The following is a 17,591-nucleotide window of genomic DNA, read 5'->3' as shown; positions in this document are numbered from 1 at the left end:
TCTTTCTTGGTGCCTGGTCCCTGAGTGGTTGACCTGGTGGCCCTACTTGCCCAAGTCTAACAACAACTTTAGGATGATGTTCATTGCCTGACCTCTGTGAACTTGCCAGCCAGCTGAACATTCATCTAATGCTTGTCTGTTTGAGCTCCACTTATTTCCTGCCTATTCAGACCTTTGCTGATTGCCTAATCAGCAAACTAGCCTGACATTCCAGATGTTGGACTTTGCATCAATCTTGCTTTATGGTTCTGGAGTTCCGGCCTGTCTTTTCACCTTGAACTTCAGGGAAACTAGTTGGTGCAACGGATACAGAATTGAGTCTGGAATCAGAAAGATCCAGGCTAAAATTCAGCTTCAGATACTTAGCTGTGTGGCCCTGAGCAGGTCATTTAACCTCTGTTTGCTTCAGTTTCCTCAACTATAAAATGGGAATAATAACAGCACCCACTTTGTAGGGTTGTTCTGAGGATCAAATGAGATAATATTTGTAAAGTATTTAGATCAATTCTTGACACATACTAGGTTCTATATAAATGCTTATTTCCTTATTCTTGGACTGACTTCTAAGTCTTAGATGTGTGTGGTTTTTTTTACCCTTCCCCCCTCTTATGCACACCTGTAAATTAAAGGCTCCCTGGGCTCTCTCTTACATTGTGGATTTTTTAGAATTATTAATTCTAATTTTTCTTCCCCAGTCTAGCCTAACACTTGAGCCCAGTTATTACAACTACATCCAACATGCCACACTGCTTTTCTTGTAAAGGTCCTGAAAAAAGGCACAAAGCAGAAGTTCTTACCCAATTCTGAGTGACAGACCCCTCCTGCAGTCTGGTGAAGTCTATGATTCTCTTCTCAGAAAAATGTTTTTAAATTCATAAAATAAAATTCCCTTAAGAAACACATGATAATGAAATATATTTATTGGACTATTAAAGAACAAATTCGCAAACCCCAAATTAGTTCTCTACACACTGATCACATTAAAGACCCCAGTAAAATTTAGAATGCATGCAAAGGTCTTCAAAAATATAATTCCACTGTAGCATTAATTTGATCTTTCTAAAATTAATGTTGGTTATTATGTACATTAATGAAATGGGTTCTGATCCAATTACTAAGTAGTTGAGTGTCCTGGGACACATCTGCTTAACAGTCTGGATTTCAGTTTCCTAATCTTTAAAATGAGAACTTGGCTTCCAAGGCATGACTTCCAAGGTTCCTTCATGTTCTAATATTTTATGATCCCTTTTTCTTAATAACTTTTCATACTTTCTTAGGGGAGATTTTCAACTGCTATTTTCTTTTTTCTTCCTATTAACTTCTTTGTAGTAGGAAGAAACCATCAGAATCAATTATTTGATTGTATTTTTCAGAATGGGCCATGCCAGTATCTCAAAAAATTTAGAGACATTGCTGTAGACTTCATGATGGTTTGAAGAAGGATGCTTTCAAATCTTGTCTCCCTGTGCATGTTTTCTTTGTTTATCTCCATCTACCAACGATAACAAGATAGGTTTGAAAGGGAAATGATGTCACAAGAAAGAATACACGAGGAGAAGACAATCATACCTCTTTCATGCCTTGGTGATAATGGAAGAGTTTACAGGTTAACTCAGAGGTTCCCAAACTTTTTCGGTTCAATATGTGCTTAGTGAATCAGTAATTTTTTTCACAGTGCCCAAGAGCTACCTAGCAATTCTATTTATTAAGTAGTTAGGTGGAAACTTTTAAAATAGCCTCTGATGCTGCAGTAAATTCCCAGCAGCTCTTGGTGCTTTTGTGCACATTTTGGCAACTGTGGAGTTAACAGTATACTTGGTAGAGGTGGAGGGGGAAGTGTGGTGGTGGTGTCTGTGATATCTTACATTAACTGGTCTGGAATTCACCTCTTTATCCTTCCCACTCTCAAACTCTTGGGCCAATGCCCAGATGCTGTTCAGCTGAGAGAGTGTAGAAAGGGTGAATAAAAGCCTGTTGAGAAGTGAAATATAGGTGTCAATTAGTTGCTGAATCAATTCATTAAAGGGAGAAGTGAAGGAAAAAAGGTAATAATAGCCAGCTGAGTTTTGGGCATAGAATCAAGAAACCTAAGTTTGAGCCCCAGTTACTTACTAAGTCATCTTGGGCAAGTCACTTAGGTCTCTCTGAGTCTCCGTTTTCTTCATCTGTAAAATGGTGACAATACTTTCACTACCTATCTCATGGTTATTGTGAGAAAAAGTTCCTTTAATACTAAATAAATGTAAACTTTTAAAAGCTATTGTATTGTTAAAAGGAAGTAACTGAATTATATCTGAGTTATACTTGCATTCAGACACAGACAAGATGCAATTTACTTTCTATTGCAGCTTCCTGGATTTGTTTCTGAATTTGGCAGCTTTAGCCGCCATGAGAAATAAATAGTTCTTTGATACTTTAAAAGTAGCATTAAAAAAAGGGCATGACCTTATGGAAGGAGAACCAAGCTACTAAGCAGGAGACCTCAGTTGTGATCCTAGCTCTACTAATAATTTGCCATAACTGCCACAGATAACACTTTATCTCCCTGCCTTAATTTCCTCATCTGTGAAATAGGGATGGCAACAATCTATTTCCTTATATCACTAGAGTTCATGTGAGCATCAAATGAAATAACTGTGTAAACCTGGTTTGAAAAGTAAAAGGAAGAGTTCTGAGTAGATGATCTTTAAGATGCTGGATGCTGGATCTAAAATCCATAAGATGCTAAATCTCCAGTTGGAATACACCCCAAAGGCTATTCTAGTCCAATGATATTGTTTTACAGATGAGGAGACTGAGGCTCAGAGGTGAGGCAGTGACTTACCTAAGGTCACATAAATGCAAGTGTGGCAAAGCCAGAATTCATATATCTAACTCCTTGACCACCCAATCCAGGGTTCTTTATATTGCCCTACATTTATATGATTCTAACTATAACTTCTATTTAAAAACAACAACAACAACATGGTGGGCTAGATGACTTCTGAGATTGCCTTCTGCTCTAAAATTCTATGATAACAGAAGGGAAAAGCATAGGGAAGAGAAGGGTAGTACCCTTTCTGATTGTCACCTTTGGAAGGCTAAATGATAGTATAGCCTAAGAGAAGGACACATGTAAAGGTGAGAAACAATTGACTTAATCTTTTATATCCACTACTAGTCCATTTGGAAAAGAAAGATTTGGGCTAATATTTCTTTCCAGGCAAGTTGATTCATTTAGTCATATCCAACTCTATGACCCTATTTAAGTTTTTCTTGGCAAAGATAATGGAGTAATTTGACACTGCCTTCTCCAGCTCATTTTACAGATGAGGTATTCGAGGCAAATAGTTAAGTGACTTGCCCAGGGTCATTTAGCTAGTAAGTGCCAGATCAAGATTTGAACTCATAAAAATGAGTTTTCCTGATTCTAAACCCAGTGCTCTAAAACTAGGGCCACCTAGTTGCCCTTTTATAAATTAGCACGATCCTTTGTGCATATGTGGAATGTTTAAGACAGAGATAAATTGATGGTATTCCATAAAAGTGAATAATAATATTTCCTGTCTCTCCATCAGTCAATTAATAACAAATTAAGTAAGCATGTATTATCTCCCAGCCCATGTGCTAGGCACTGGAGACACAAAGATAAAAGCAACCCTGACCTTAAGAAGCTCGCGATATAGTGGGACCGGACAATTGTACTGTAAATATACAGGTGCAGTATCCCCATCGGGCTACTCCTCAAGTTGCACTCCCACTCAAAGTATCCTCAGAGGGCAGCTGCTACTCCAAGGTTCAAAGGCATCCACTCCTAAAAGTATAGTTTATAACCTAGTCAGTGTTTCATTAACAGCCAGTAAACTTTGCTCTTAGCAAAGGCATTAATGTGACTTAGTAAAAACAGTGCTACTAAACATCCTCTTATAAACCTGGGGTACACCACCCCATAAATAAGCATGGTGACCATAGGAAAAATGGGTACATACTGACAATGGTTATCGATACATATGGTAGTAAGGCACACCGATAGGGAAGGCATGGAGTCAAGGGCATTCACACCTCTGGGACCAGGGAGCCAACAAGTCCTTTCCCAGAGAAGTCTTCTGCATTATTCAACTGGAGTTTGGCAGGGCTAGCTCTCTTGAGTCCACAGTGATCTCTCTTCTCTATCGCCGAGAGTCACACTCCTTGAAGCTGCTTCTGATCTGGAACGATTGTCTTTGTATCCATTTCTATTTGGAGGGCATGTCTCTGCTCTCTAAAATGGACCTCAAATTCTCTGGAGCTGGCTGTTGGATGAGTTGTGTCCATCAGAGAAAGTACTTCCCCAGCTAGATGATGTGACTGAAGGGGGAAGAGGACAAAAGAATGGAAAAAGAAATTTCCTTCTTTCAGTTTCCTCCACTGACAGTCCAATTGGCCAGCTGTAGAACTCTTTGATTAAACTCCAGAGTTTAGCTTCTCCTTTCCTAATTCCCCTCAAGGAGGTATGTCTAATTTGTTGTTCCTTCCTAACCAAATGAGTTAGAAGGTTTTCCTTACTTCCTAAAGGGATTAAGAGGTGTTAAGACCTTCTTACCCAGTTATCACTTCTTCATCTCATTATTATATCAACTGAGCTGGGAGACAGATGAATCAGACTTCCCCACTTCCCAATACTAGAATATAGAAATTAGATACTAGATAATTTGGGATGGGGCATACAAGGAACTAGCCAGAGGGGGAAGACCTCGAATACAAGGTGACTCAAACAGAAAGGAATAAGGAATTCTAAGAGGCAAAAGTGAAAAGAAAGAGCATTCTAGGCATGGTGGACACTGAACAATTATTGAAGTGCAGCCTAAGCTCTAGAAGGTCCATTGAAAGTAGAAAGTCTTTCAGTAAGGGTCTGCAGATGGTCTATCTCTGATGTTGTCATCAGGCTAGCTAAGTGTGGAGAGGCTCATTATAGAATTGGGTTAAAAAGGACATTGAGTAAAGGTTTCCTTCCTTCCTTCCTTCCTTCCTTCCTTCCTTCCTTCCTTCCTTCCTTCCTTCCTTCCTTCCTTCCTTCCTTCCTTCCTTCCTTCCTTCCTTCCTTCCTTCCTTCCTTCCTTCCTTCCTTCCTTCCTTCCTTCCTTCCTTTCTTTCTTTCTTTCTTTCTTTCTTTCTTTCTTTCTTTCTTTCTTTCTTTCTTTCTTTCTTTCTTTCTTTCTTTCTTTCTTTCTTTCTTTCTTTCTTTCTTTCTTTCTTTCTTTCTTTCTTTCTTTCCTTCCCTATTTTCTATAATGGTTCCTTTTGGCCTCAGTAACTCATTGAATCATTTGTATTATTTCTATATTCTCTCAATCTTTTTTTTAACTCATACTTTCTATCTTAGAATTTATACCAATTATTATTTTTAAGGAAGATGAGGGATAAGGACAAGGTAACTGGGGTTAAATGATTTGCCTAGGGGCACACAGCTAAGAAATAGGCTTGGCTCTCTATTCACTGTGTTACCTAGCTGTCCCTATTTCAAAATTCTCAAGTAACCATATTCTTTTACTTCATAAAGTCTTTCCCCCTAATACAAAATGATATTCTGCTTAATGGAAAATATGATACTGGCCAGCTATTGCAGCCCACCTGAATTCCTCCTTTTCAGGTCCTTTATACTCCTTACTACTTCAGGAGATCTAAGGTTCATGGGGCATCTGCCCCACCAGGACAGTCAAAAGAGCCTGCTTTTCAGATAGGCTCTTTATGGAAATAAATAAATCAATTAAGATAAGCACAAGGTTCACTTTTAAGAGATAAAACTCACAGCACAGGGAACTATTAAAAAGTGTCATTTTAGAAACTGAAACAATGGGAAAATCAGGTGAGATTTCCTTCTTGAACAGTGGTATGAAAGTCCCTTCTAAGTTCCCAGGCTGGCAGAAATGCACCCAAGTGTTACAAAACCTGGGCTCCAAGGACCCATCAATTTTCAGAGCAATGAGAAAGTTGTTCTTAGTCACTATGTCACAATACCTGGAAATGGAAGGGCAATTCGGGACAAAGTACACAACTTGGCTTTGGAATTCCCGGACTCTGAGAGCTTAAGTCATAATAACAAAAAACTTCTTGTGTTCTTTATGTATGTGTGTGTACTTTAACTTAGTGTACATTGTCTCATTGGTGGTAGAAAAGAATGGGGCTTTTCTGTTAACATTTAGTGGGCATGGCAGGTAATCATGTCATCAACTTTTTTATGTTTTATCTTTAAAAAATTTTAATAACAAATTTCCACATAAGTTAATGATTCCTGTTGTTTCCATACCTTTTTCCCTCTCCCATCCTGGAGATGACAAGCAATTCAGTATGGGTTATACATATATTATCATGTAAAACATATTTCCATATTATTCATTTTTTATAAGTGAATAATCTTATAGAACTCAAACTCCAAATCATATACCCAAATAAACAAATGATAAATCACACACTTTCATCTGCATTTATGCTCTAACAGTTCTTTCTTTTTGTTGTTGTAAATTTTATTTAATTAATTAATTTAGAATATTTTTCCATGGTACATGATTCATGTTCTTTCCCTTCCCTCCATAGCCAATGAGCAATTCCACTGGGTTTTACATGTGCCATTGATCAAGACCTATTTCCATATTATTGATATTTGTACTTGGGTGATCATTTAGAATCTATATCCCCAATCATATTCCCATGGACCCATGTAATCAAGCAGTTGTTTTCTTTGGTGCTTCTACTCCCAAAGTGTTTCCTCTGAATGTGGATATCATTTTTTCTCAGAGTTCCCTTTGGGTTGTTCAGGATCACTGCATTGCCACTAATGGAGAAGTGCATTACGTTCGATTATACCACAGTGTATCAGTCTCTGTGTACAATGTTCTCCTGGTTCTGCTCCTTTTACTCTGAATCAATTCCTGGAGGTCATTCCAGTTCCCATGGAATTCTTCCACTTTATTATTCCTTTGAGCCCAATAGTATTCCATCACCAACATACACCACAGTTTGTTCAGCCATTCCTCAATTGAAGGGCATCCCCTCATTTTCCAATTTTTTGCCACCACAAAGAGTGCAGCTATGAATATTCTTGTACAAGTCTTTTTCCTTATTATCTCTTTGGGGTACAAACCCAGCAGTGCTATGGCTGGATCAAAGGGCAGACAGTCTTTTATCACCCTTTGGGCATAGTTCCAAATAGCCCTCCAGAATGGTCAAATCAATTCACAACTCCACCAGCAATGTATTAATGTCCCAATTTTGCCACATTCCCTCCAGCATTCATTACTTTCCGTTGCTGTCATGTTAGTCAATCTGCTAGGTGTGAGGTGATACCTCAGGGTTGTTTTGATGTGCATTTTTTCTCCAATTATAAGGGATTTGATAGTTTTGATTTCTTTATCTGAAAATTACCTATTTGTGTCCCTTGATCATTTATCAATTGGAAAATGGCTTGATTTTTTTTGTACAATTGATTTAGCTCCTTATATATTTGAGTAATTACTTTTTTTTTTAAACCCTTACCTTCCGTCTTGGAGTCAATACTGTGTATTGGCTCCAAGGCAGAAGAGTGGTAAGGGCTAGGCAATGGGGGTCAAGTGACTTGCCCAGGGTCACACAGCTGGGAAGTGTCTGAGGCCAGATTTGAACCTAGGGACCTCCCATCTCTAGGGCTAGCTCTCAATCCACTGATCTACCCAGCTGCCCCCGAGTAATTACTTTTGTCAGAGGTTTTTGTTATAAATATTTTTCCCAATTTGTTGCTTCCATTCTAATTTTGGTTGTGTTGGTTTTGTTTGTACAAAACCTTTTTTAATTTAGTGTAATCAAAATTATTTATTTTACATTTTGTCATTTTTTTCTAACATCTGCTTGGTCTTAAAATCTTCCCTTTCCCAAAGATCTGACAAGTATACTATTCTGTGTTCACCTAATTTATTTATAGTTTCCTTCTTTATTTTCAAGTCATTCACCCATTCTGAATTTACCTTGGTGTAGGGTGTAAGATGTTGATCTAAACTTAATCTCTCCCATACTGTTTTCCCATTTTCCTAACAATTCTTTCTCTGGAGGTGGATAACATTCTTTTTCATAAGTCCCTCAGAACTATTATCAACTTAAAAATTTTTTTGTTAACATTTCATTTTTTTAACCTTGTTTCTTTTCATTCAGAAAGAAGACTTTACCTCATCTAATCATAGAACAATAGTTGAACATGTTGAATTTTTTTATTATACCATGAAAAATACTATTTTACAATGATGCTCTGTGCACTGGCTGGGCTGAGGAAAGCAGAGGGAAAAATTCAGCAGAGGATCCAACTGTGCCATGCTCAAGATTTAAGGGCTGGTCTGCTCTAGTTGGGGGCAACCACTGTGGATACAGTGGCTGAATCTCTGATGGACACAGTTCTTTGTTCCTCTCTTCCCCTCCTTTCTCACTCTTGCTTTTGTTTCCAGGACAAATTGAGTCAAGAAGGAAGCTCTAGGTAAAGAGGCATTCAATGCCCAATAACTCAACCTGATCCTGTAAATATATTTCAATCCAAATCTTAAAACGGTATGCCTACAATAGCAGGAGTGAGCCTCCTGCTATAATTTCATGTTGGTAAGGACTCCTGGTCCTGATATATATACATACATACATATATATATATATATGTATATATATATATATACAGAGGAGCAAAGAGTGCATGAAATAATGGGGTGAGGTTATGAAAGTTTTATCCTCTCATTTCTATTCATTCAGGGAGAAGATGACATCAAGATGATAATTAAACAAACTGAAATGTTAGTGTAGAATCTCCCTAGAGGAAATGGCTTAAAGTGAGAGAGGGGTTAAAAAAGATCATAGATTCACAAATCTGGAAAGGTGAGGGATCTTTGGGGCAATCTAATCCAACTCCTACATTTTATAAATGAGGAAACTGAGGACCAAGCAATTAATTGACTTGCCACAGAATAAGACAGGAGAGGAAGCTGGATACTCTGATTCCAAATTTAGAGCTCTTTTCTGTCAATATCCTTAGTCCACTGCTTAGCTCTTGGGAGCAGCTCTCTAAATCCTGCTGCCTTTGGGATGTTACTTGAGAATCAATTCTAGATAAAATTCTCAGATTCAAAAATGGTGTGCTAAATGCATAGTATAGAGAGTGTGAGCTAAGAGAGGTCTTTTCTCTACCACATCTAACAAGGGTAGGCTGCATAGCAAGTATCCTCCTAAACTCCTAGCAGAGGCAAGCATGATTATGGTTTAGGGGAAAGAACTACACTAATTCAGAAAACCTGAGTTAAAATCCACCTTCAGGCATTTAATAGCTTCATGATCCTGGCGAGTTGTTAGCCCCATTTGCCTCATTTTCCTCATCTGTAAAATGAACTGGAAAAGGAAATGCAAACTATTATAGGATCTTTGCCAAGAAAACCCCAAATGGAGTCATGAAGAGTTGGACACAACTGAAATGAATAAAAATACAATTATTCATTCCAGACTCTACAACTGATACCAAGAGCTAAAACAAATAAAAAACAATCACTGAATCCTGTTCCTCAGTACATGCATTTGCACTGCTTATCTCCAAGCCTGGAATATACCCCCTCCTCACTTCAGTCTCTCAAAATCTCTGTTTTCATTCAAGGCTCAGCTTAAGCACCACTTTTTTCAGCACTCCCTCCCTTCCTCCCAGCCCACTTGCTAATGCCTTTCCCCATACTTAATAAAGGGTAACTGATTGACTGATTGAGGGAATGCAACATTATCCACCACTGGGGGCAAGGATACCCTTTCCCACTTGCCATGTCACAGAGAAGGAGAGAACATGGATTGAAAATGTCAGAAAACAATTTATTAAGGGGGCATCTAGGAAGCTAAGTGGATTGAGAGCCTGGCCTAGAGATGGGAGGTCTTGGGTTCAAATGTGGTCTCAGACACTTCCTAGCTATGTGACCCTGGGTAAGTCACTTGACCCCCATTGACAAGCCCTTACCATTCTTCTGCCTTGGAACCAATATGCAGTATTGATTCTAAAGAGGATGGTAAACTTTTTTTTAAAAAAGAAAACAATTATTTAAAAAATTTAATTAAATTTAAAAATTAAAATTAAATTTTAATTAAAAACTTTAAAAAAATTATATCTACATGTAATTTAGAAAAAAAATTCTAAATTAATTAAACAAAACGAATCCAACTCATGAGCAAGTCAGCATATCATCTTGGTAATGTCCTTGGTCCTCTTCAAAAAAGAAAAGATAAAGAACAATCCCTAGAGCTTGGCACAGTACATAATAAACATTTAATAAATATTTATTTATCAGTTCATTCATTCATACAGAGGGAATTGAAGAGAGACCTTTTTACTGTTCTTCACACCCCAAACTCCATCTTCCTGCCCCACTATGCCTGAAATACACACTCTACTCAACTGTACCTCATCGAATTCCTAATTTTCTTTGATTTCCAGGTGAAGCATCACTTTTTTACATGAAGCCTTTCCCAATTCCCCCAGTTCCTAGTAGCTTGCCCTCTCCATAGCCCACCTCCAAAATTAACTCATATGGTACCTATTTTTCATCTTAGATATAGACATCTTGTCTGCCTCATCTATAGTTTATACCATACCCTAGAGAGTAGGATTATTTAGTTTCTCTGGTTCATAGTGTCCTGATCGGTCTAATGAAGTGGCTAGAGTAGATGATCTCCAAGCACTCTTTCAGATCTATGACCCTGGGGTATTAAACTGGATATTACTGTTGCTGAGTTAGCATTTTAAAACTTTATATTCATAAAGAGTTTTTCATACATGATTTTGAGAAAACTAAATTGTATCCCCATGAGAAAATTGTTTATTGCCATTTCCCCAAGCCTTTCGTATCTATAGAACAAGCCAGAGGCATAGGAAAAATAAATTCAAGGATTTGAGTTTCTCTAATCTCAAGCCTTACCTTATCACCAGATCTGTCCTACATGAGCAACTTTTTCTAAATCCCTAAATTTACTCATTTGTCTCTGTAATCTTCAGAGTCTACAAACAAAAGAAAGTTATTCATTAGCAAAAATGAATACTGAGGGAAATCTCATCATCAAGGTATTGTTTTATTATCATTATCATTTGTGCCAAAAAAATTGGGACGTTCAGAACTATGATTTCTTTGGTTTAGAGAACTCCCAATGAAGAAATTTCCTCTACCAAAGCATATTGAAAACTGTTCCCTACTTCCAGAGAGTTGCCTGGGACACTGAGAGATTTCATGACTTGTCCAAGGTCACATAGCCAATATATGTCAAAGAGGAAACTCGAACCTATGCCCTTTCTGAAATAATGCCAAACACAGTGCCTCTTAGACAAAATAGAACCTAGAGGTTTTTTCTTTTTAAGGTACAAACTTATTTTACTGGATTGCCCTTGTCATTTGTATGAGGAAGGCTGTGAGCAGATATTATTAATAACTTTATGTTCATTTTATAGAGTTTTAAACTGAGGAAAAGAAAGTGACTCATTCCGCTTATTATTCAAAGTTAGAAGCCCCATAGCACCATCAAGGGAGGAAACTGAGGGGGAAAAGGCAGGAAACAGAGGCATATCCTGGGGCTATGAGCCTTTGGAGACAAACTCCCAAATCCAGGTAATTTCATATTTATGGATGATACAGGAAGAAGAGACTTTAGAAAAGACTTTAATATGGCCATTAACATTTTCCAGAAAGGAAATTGGCAAGAATTTAACATAGATTCTTTGATTCTAGACTCACTGTTCTTTCTATCAAGCCATACTTCCTCCTTCTTCAGTTTTGAACTTTGGGACAGATTAGCTCCCCAAATCCTCTATTGCCTGAGTTTAGCTGATTGAGAAAGGCCAGCTCCCACTGCACTAGTTTAGTTCTGAAGTTCCCCACTTCTGATTTGCCCCATTTCTCCTTAGCCCCAAATCAACCCAGAGAGCCCATCTCTTAGTTCATTTCAGTTTGCCTTCTGGAGCCCAGGGCCAATAGATTCTGGAATTTTTCAGTCAATACTCCTTCCATCTTCTCACTTTAACAGAAACCTGGCTTTTCCCTAAGGACATCACATTCCTTTCAACTTTATTGAAAGCTGTTCTTCCTTCACTAGTTATACTGCTCTGTCTCCATCCTGTCTTCTGGCCTTTGACCAAGTCCTCCTCTCCCAATCTATCCTCCCTCTGTTACAATTAAAATTATCTGGAGAGACCTGATTTGGGGGTAAGAATATAAGTTTATCGATTATATCAAATCTATTCATTAAGCCAGCATCATAAACTGATAAAGTGATATAGGACTCCATGGTTCTCTTGGTACCAGGGACAGCCTGGGCTGGGTTAGGCAGCCTGATAGATTTCTAGGAGTTCATTATTCAGTCCCTCCCTTGACCAGCCTCCAAGACATCTTTAATTGGGGATAGCTAATTAAGAGGTGGTTCATCAACCTATCTGCCCCTCCCCATCTCCAGAGGTGGACAGATCACAGGTGGGAAAAAGATTCCTCTCCCCTTTATCTATTAACCAAATTCTGGTAAAAAGCAAGACATTCCTTAAGGATTCCCAAGGACACAGAAAATGAAAAAGGTAACAGACTAGATCCCAGAGTATCTTTTCAAACTTAGGACTGATTTCTTTTCCTTTATGCTCTCTATATTGCAAGCAAATTGGTCTACTGAGTGTTGTTTGGATTTGACATTCCATCATTTGCTTCCATGTCTTGGGACTGGTTTTTCTCATTTTTTTTTAAAAACCCTTACCTTCTGTATTCAAATGAATATTGTGTATTGCTTCCAAGGCAGAAGAGTGGTAAGGGCTAAGTAATGTGTTTTAAATGACTTGCCCAGGGTCACACAGCTTGGAAGTGTCCAAGGTCAAATTTGAATCTCTGGATCTGGCTCTCAATCCATGGAGCCACTAAGCTGCCCCCTGGTCTTCTCATTCTCGAAATATACATTCCTCTCTACAACTTGGAATCCCCAGCTTCCTTTAAGGTTCAACTAAAATGTCACCTGATTCTCTCTATTGCCAGTGGCCTCCCCTCCTCAAAAAACAAAACCCTGCATTCCAGCCCCTCTTTCACCTAGAATAGAAACTCCTTGAGGACAGGAACTATTTAATTTTTGTCTTTGTACCTCCAGTGCCTGGTACAGTGCTTGTAAGCAATCAATGCTAAATGACTTGCCTAGGGTTATACAGTGAGAAAGTGTCTGAGACAAGATTTGAACTCAGGCTCTTCTGATGCCAGGCCTGGCATTCTATCATTGTTCTACTTACCTGTCCCCAAATTCTGTCTTGTAAGAAAAGATTATTCAATTGTGAGAACTGGGAGAAAACCTTACTGAACTGTTTGAAAGTCCTTGCTCCAGTAGTCACCTTCTCTCTACTATGTCTTCTCTTTCTCTGCCTTTCTGTATCTACCTGTCTATCTCTGAGTCTATCGGACTATCTCTCCCCAATTCCACTAGTTCTTCTTAAACAATATGCTTTATTTTAATTTTAATTGTCCTTTAGTTCCAGTCTAGATGGAAAGTCCTATCTTAGATCCTCATCTTAGATACGTCTTCAGACTAAATAAATCACTGAAACTCAGGAAATCATCTTAAAGAACTTTTTCTGAGGAGATTTAAATAATTATATTGTGAATTCCTATACACCAAGCCAAATTCTACCAGTTTCAAGCCTGAAGACATGAAAGATGCATTTGAAAAATAAATAATACCAGCTTTGGTCTTACCATCTGAGCAACGTTGGGCAACTTACTTAACCTCTATGGACCTCATTTTTCTCCTCTGAATAAAGAAGGGATGAGAGGAAAGATCTCTAATGGCCCAATCCAACTCTAACTCAATGAATATTCATTTTTTCCCCTTATTACCACCAACCTCTCTCCTCAACTCCACTCAAAAGTATCTGTAGCTTTTTTCAAAACACTGCTCAGGTTTACCTTCTACTTGAGGCACTTTCCAGATTGGGTCAATCCCTCATCTGTATGTTAGTACACAAACTACACAGGGAGAAATTTCATTATCTCTAAAACTATTGGATTAACAACTTGTAAGAGGCTTTATTCAACATTTGGAAGGACAACAAGTATCAGAACCCAAGTTCAAATCCTTTGCTCTGGTATTTTCCATCCATGTGGGATGTATGGATATTCAAGGAGGACTAACCTCTGTGGGCTTGCCCAGTCCTTTTCAGGGTTGCCTGTCTACCTTTGGTGTCCCTTTGGCATCCAGCTCTCCCCTGTGGCTCCAAGAATATGTTGTAGCATGGACAGTAGCCAAACTTGGGTAATACTGCTTTGGAAGACAGGCTAAAGTGGGCTGAGGGTAACTGATAGGCCTCCAACCCATCAGTGAGTAGCCCAAGCATGTGGAGACTTCCATTATAGAAACAAATGGATGAGAACAATTTATTCCAACAGCCATGAAGGTGGCTGGAGCAGGTACTGGGGGGTGTTTAAGAGATTGGTCAGATACTGAATATGCTAAGGTCATCCAGTGAATCCTAAAAGCCATTACCAGTCAACCTGACTTGTGTCTTGCCACTGGATTTTGATGACTCTGGAAGAGAGACTGAGGTTGTTGACTTTGTACAATTCTGCCTCATGTAAATCCAATTTGTGAACAAGTCAAAATACTATACTGTGATGTCATTGGTTCTCTTTGACTACTAAGGAAAAATAATAACAACAATCATCTATGTAATCTTCCCTAACCTTAGTCTCTCAAGGTATTAGATTCCTTTATCTATAAAATGACAGGGTTGAGCTAAATGACAATGACATTACTTCCCCAGCTTTAAATTTAGGTCCTACATTCACTCTGTGGGCAGTATTTTTTCATCTGTGCTTAAAAGAGAGACCTATAGAGTCTGAATTTCTTAAGTCCAGGAACTTGGTTTAAAGGATAAATTTTTTTGATAAGTATATTTCAATGTAATTAGTTTCCCTTGTAATCAAAATATTTATGAATTTAAAAACATTTTTCTGAGGCCATAGACTTTATCAGACTGTGAGAGGGGTGCAAGACAAACATAAAAAAGAGCTTTAAAAACACCCACATTAGAAAGAAAAGAGATATTTCTTTTTCACATTCATTCAGTTCTTACCTTCTCATCTACTTGGGCTAGAACTATCACCACAGTTGAAAATAATAACAGATGACAGAATACCTTTTTCTAAAGTTCTGAACTGTATGTATAATAAAAAAAAAAGACTTCTAAACTGGCAGACAAGACATTGTGGGAGACCAATAATTGAGGATCTTGGAAATATTTCATCTTCTTCAAAAGATGCTCTCTTAGACTAGAAGACTATTACTGGGGAATTCAGCTTTTTTTCAGGAAGCCTGGGCTAATGGAGAGAAGTTTGGGGGGGGGGGTCGGGAAAGAAGGTGCTCTCCACTTTAGTCACTAATTGTCTCGTGCAAATAAATCCCTTAGCTTGCCTGGAGAAAAGGATGGGTTAGACCAAGGGTTGGCATTACACCTGGGGTATAAGAACTTTTCCGAAAAGGTTGATAACTGTATTTCAACATAATTGGTTGCTTTTGTAATTCTGTGTATTTCATTTTATGCACTTTAAAGCATTACTCTGAAAAGAAGTTCTTATGCACATATCAAACTTCCAGTATGTTCTTTTCAACTTAGTTTTTAAAACTTTAGGATTTTGTGAAAAATAAGATGAAATATTTTGAGAATTAACTAACCCCTCTATCCTTAAGCATCCTTCCTCTTCACTCCCTTTCCTGCTCCTCTTTAAAAAGAACGGAGGAAAACCAAACTTCGGAGATAAATTTGATTTTCCGTAGTAATTCTTCTCCTAGTTCCCCAGTTATAATGGGAACTTTGCCAGTAGGAAGCAGACAGGCTGTCACGACAGGACTAAGAGGCAACCTTGCAGGCGACTGTGTCTCTAATCACATGATTTCTTGAAACCAGATCAACAGTACTGAAACGCACCCGGAAGAGAGCGGGTAGCTAGCCAGTGGTATTTACAGTGCATGGATCGAACTCGGGAGGTAAGGAAAGGATGTCTTGGGTGGCAAGAAATGTAGATAAGGGGCAAAATTATGAATGATTAAAGTTTAACTTTCACCAGTAGGAGAGAAGTAGCTAAAAACTCCAAATACAGATAAATTGTCCGGTCAATGCCTGTAAATAAATCTCAAGGACAGCGAACTATCACTACCATAATAGTCCTCATGTCAACTCAGCTAACTACGATTACTAGCATCTAATCTCTTGGCTGGAGGCTCTGACACTCAAGTCTGACTGGCGAGAAACAGGAAGCAGCATACACAGTAAAACACCAGAGAAGCTAGTTTCTTGGGTTGATGCTTGATTTTTAGCCTTGTGTTTGTAGTGCAAGTGTTACGAGCAGTAAGAAGCCCGCGATCTGTAAACACCCCACCCCGTCACGCTCTTTGTTTTTCTCCCCAGTAGCCTGGAGGCCCCCAGGGGATCATCCCTCGAAGCCCTCGAGGAGAAATTCCTGCTTCTGGGCAACCATCCCAAGCTGGTAGTGGATTTAAGAATCCCAGAAAAACCAAGAAGGCTACTTTTCAACTTCTTGGCTTGTTGGAAAGAGCATAGCCGCCCAAACCATACTGGAAAGGTGGAGAGCTGTGGGTTGGGAACTGATAAAATAAGGAAAGGGGGTTAACGGGGCCAGAAAGGGGTGTGGAAGGTCCCGTCAGCCAAAGAGCTCTTGGGGGCAATTAGAGGAGATTCCCTGACCCTTCTCTATAACATCATTCAGCCGCAGCCCCAAAAAGCCGAGGTAATATTGCGCCCCCCCCCCCCACCCCCCAAGTCCAAGTCAATGGTCTGGAGGGAAAAGCAGTAAGGTTTCGGATGGATTGTGCCGGAGATCGTGGGTATCGGGGCACTTACCATATCTGCTGGGCTCCCGACAATAGTGTAGGATCGGCAACGCGTCGTCCTTGACCACCTTCGTCCCGGGCTCTCGGGGGGCCCGCTGGCCAGCCGGCAGCGCCTCTGGGAGAGGACTGGGACTGGGACTGGGGCGCGGGCTAGGGCGCGGGCTGGGACGCAGGCTGCCACAGCCGCTGCGCTCTGACTCCGAGGCGGCGCCGCTCGGAGCCCCCTGTTCCCGCGGTCCACCGGCTGCTGGGGTCACCACAAAGCGCTGGGACATGGCTTCAGGGAGGGAGATCTGCTGCCAGAGGCTGTTGGGCGACGAAGGAGTCGCTGCTGCGGCTCCGGCCCCTACTGGGAGCTCTCAGTTCTACTACTCACGGGGGTCTAAACCCCGAGAGCCCAGACTCCCCTGGGTCACCGCAGCACCAGGGGCTGCGAGATGCAGAGTTCACCCGAAAGACTAAAGGTAGCTGGGCACATTGTCTGGGTAGAAGGAGTGGGGGGCGAGGGAGAAGGGAGAGGGAGGGAAGAAGGAGAGAAGGGCGGGGACATTGGGGAGAGACCCCGCCCCCCTGGTCCTCAGCCCCAAGTGGGAGAGCGGCTAGAGGCTCAAGGGGACAGAGTGAATGGAGGAAGAGAGGGTAGGGTGTTCACTGAGGCCAAGTGACCAAGAGTTGAACTAGGAAAAGCTGCGCCCAAGAGCCTTTGGGTGGGCATCTGATTGGAAGAGAGAATCGGACAGTTA

At 39.8% G+C, this 17,591-nt stretch overlaps 1 protein-coding gene across 2 annotated transcripts in view; it reads right to left on the bottom strand.

Annotated features, from left to right (window-relative positions):
- SLC12A7 (solute carrier family 12 member 7) overlaps positions 1-17,348 on the bottom strand; it is a 297,083-nt gene extending 279,735 nt beyond the window's left edge. Inside the window, exon 1 of one of the 2 annotated variants that reach the window (XM_056824325.1) lies at positions 16,859-17,348. In XM_056824325.1, coding sequence (XP_056680303.1) covers positions 16,859-17,123 — 265 coding nt within the window. In that variant the 5' untranslated portion in view covers positions 17,124-17,348. The remainder of the gene's footprint in view (positions 1-16,858) is intronic. The other variant, XM_056824328.1, reaches the window with a different exon arrangement.
- Between the last annotated feature and the right edge of the window lie 243 nt (positions 17,349-17,591).

Source organism: Monodelphis domestica, chromosome 3, assembly GCF_027887165.1.
Source record: "Monodelphis domestica isolate mMonDom1 chromosome 3, mMonDom1.pri, whole genome shotgun sequence".
In the NCBI taxonomy this organism is placed as follows: Eukaryota; Metazoa; Chordata; class Mammalia; order Didelphimorphia; family Didelphidae; genus Monodelphis; species Monodelphis domestica.
This window is presented reverse-complemented; position numbering and strand designations above follow the sequence as displayed.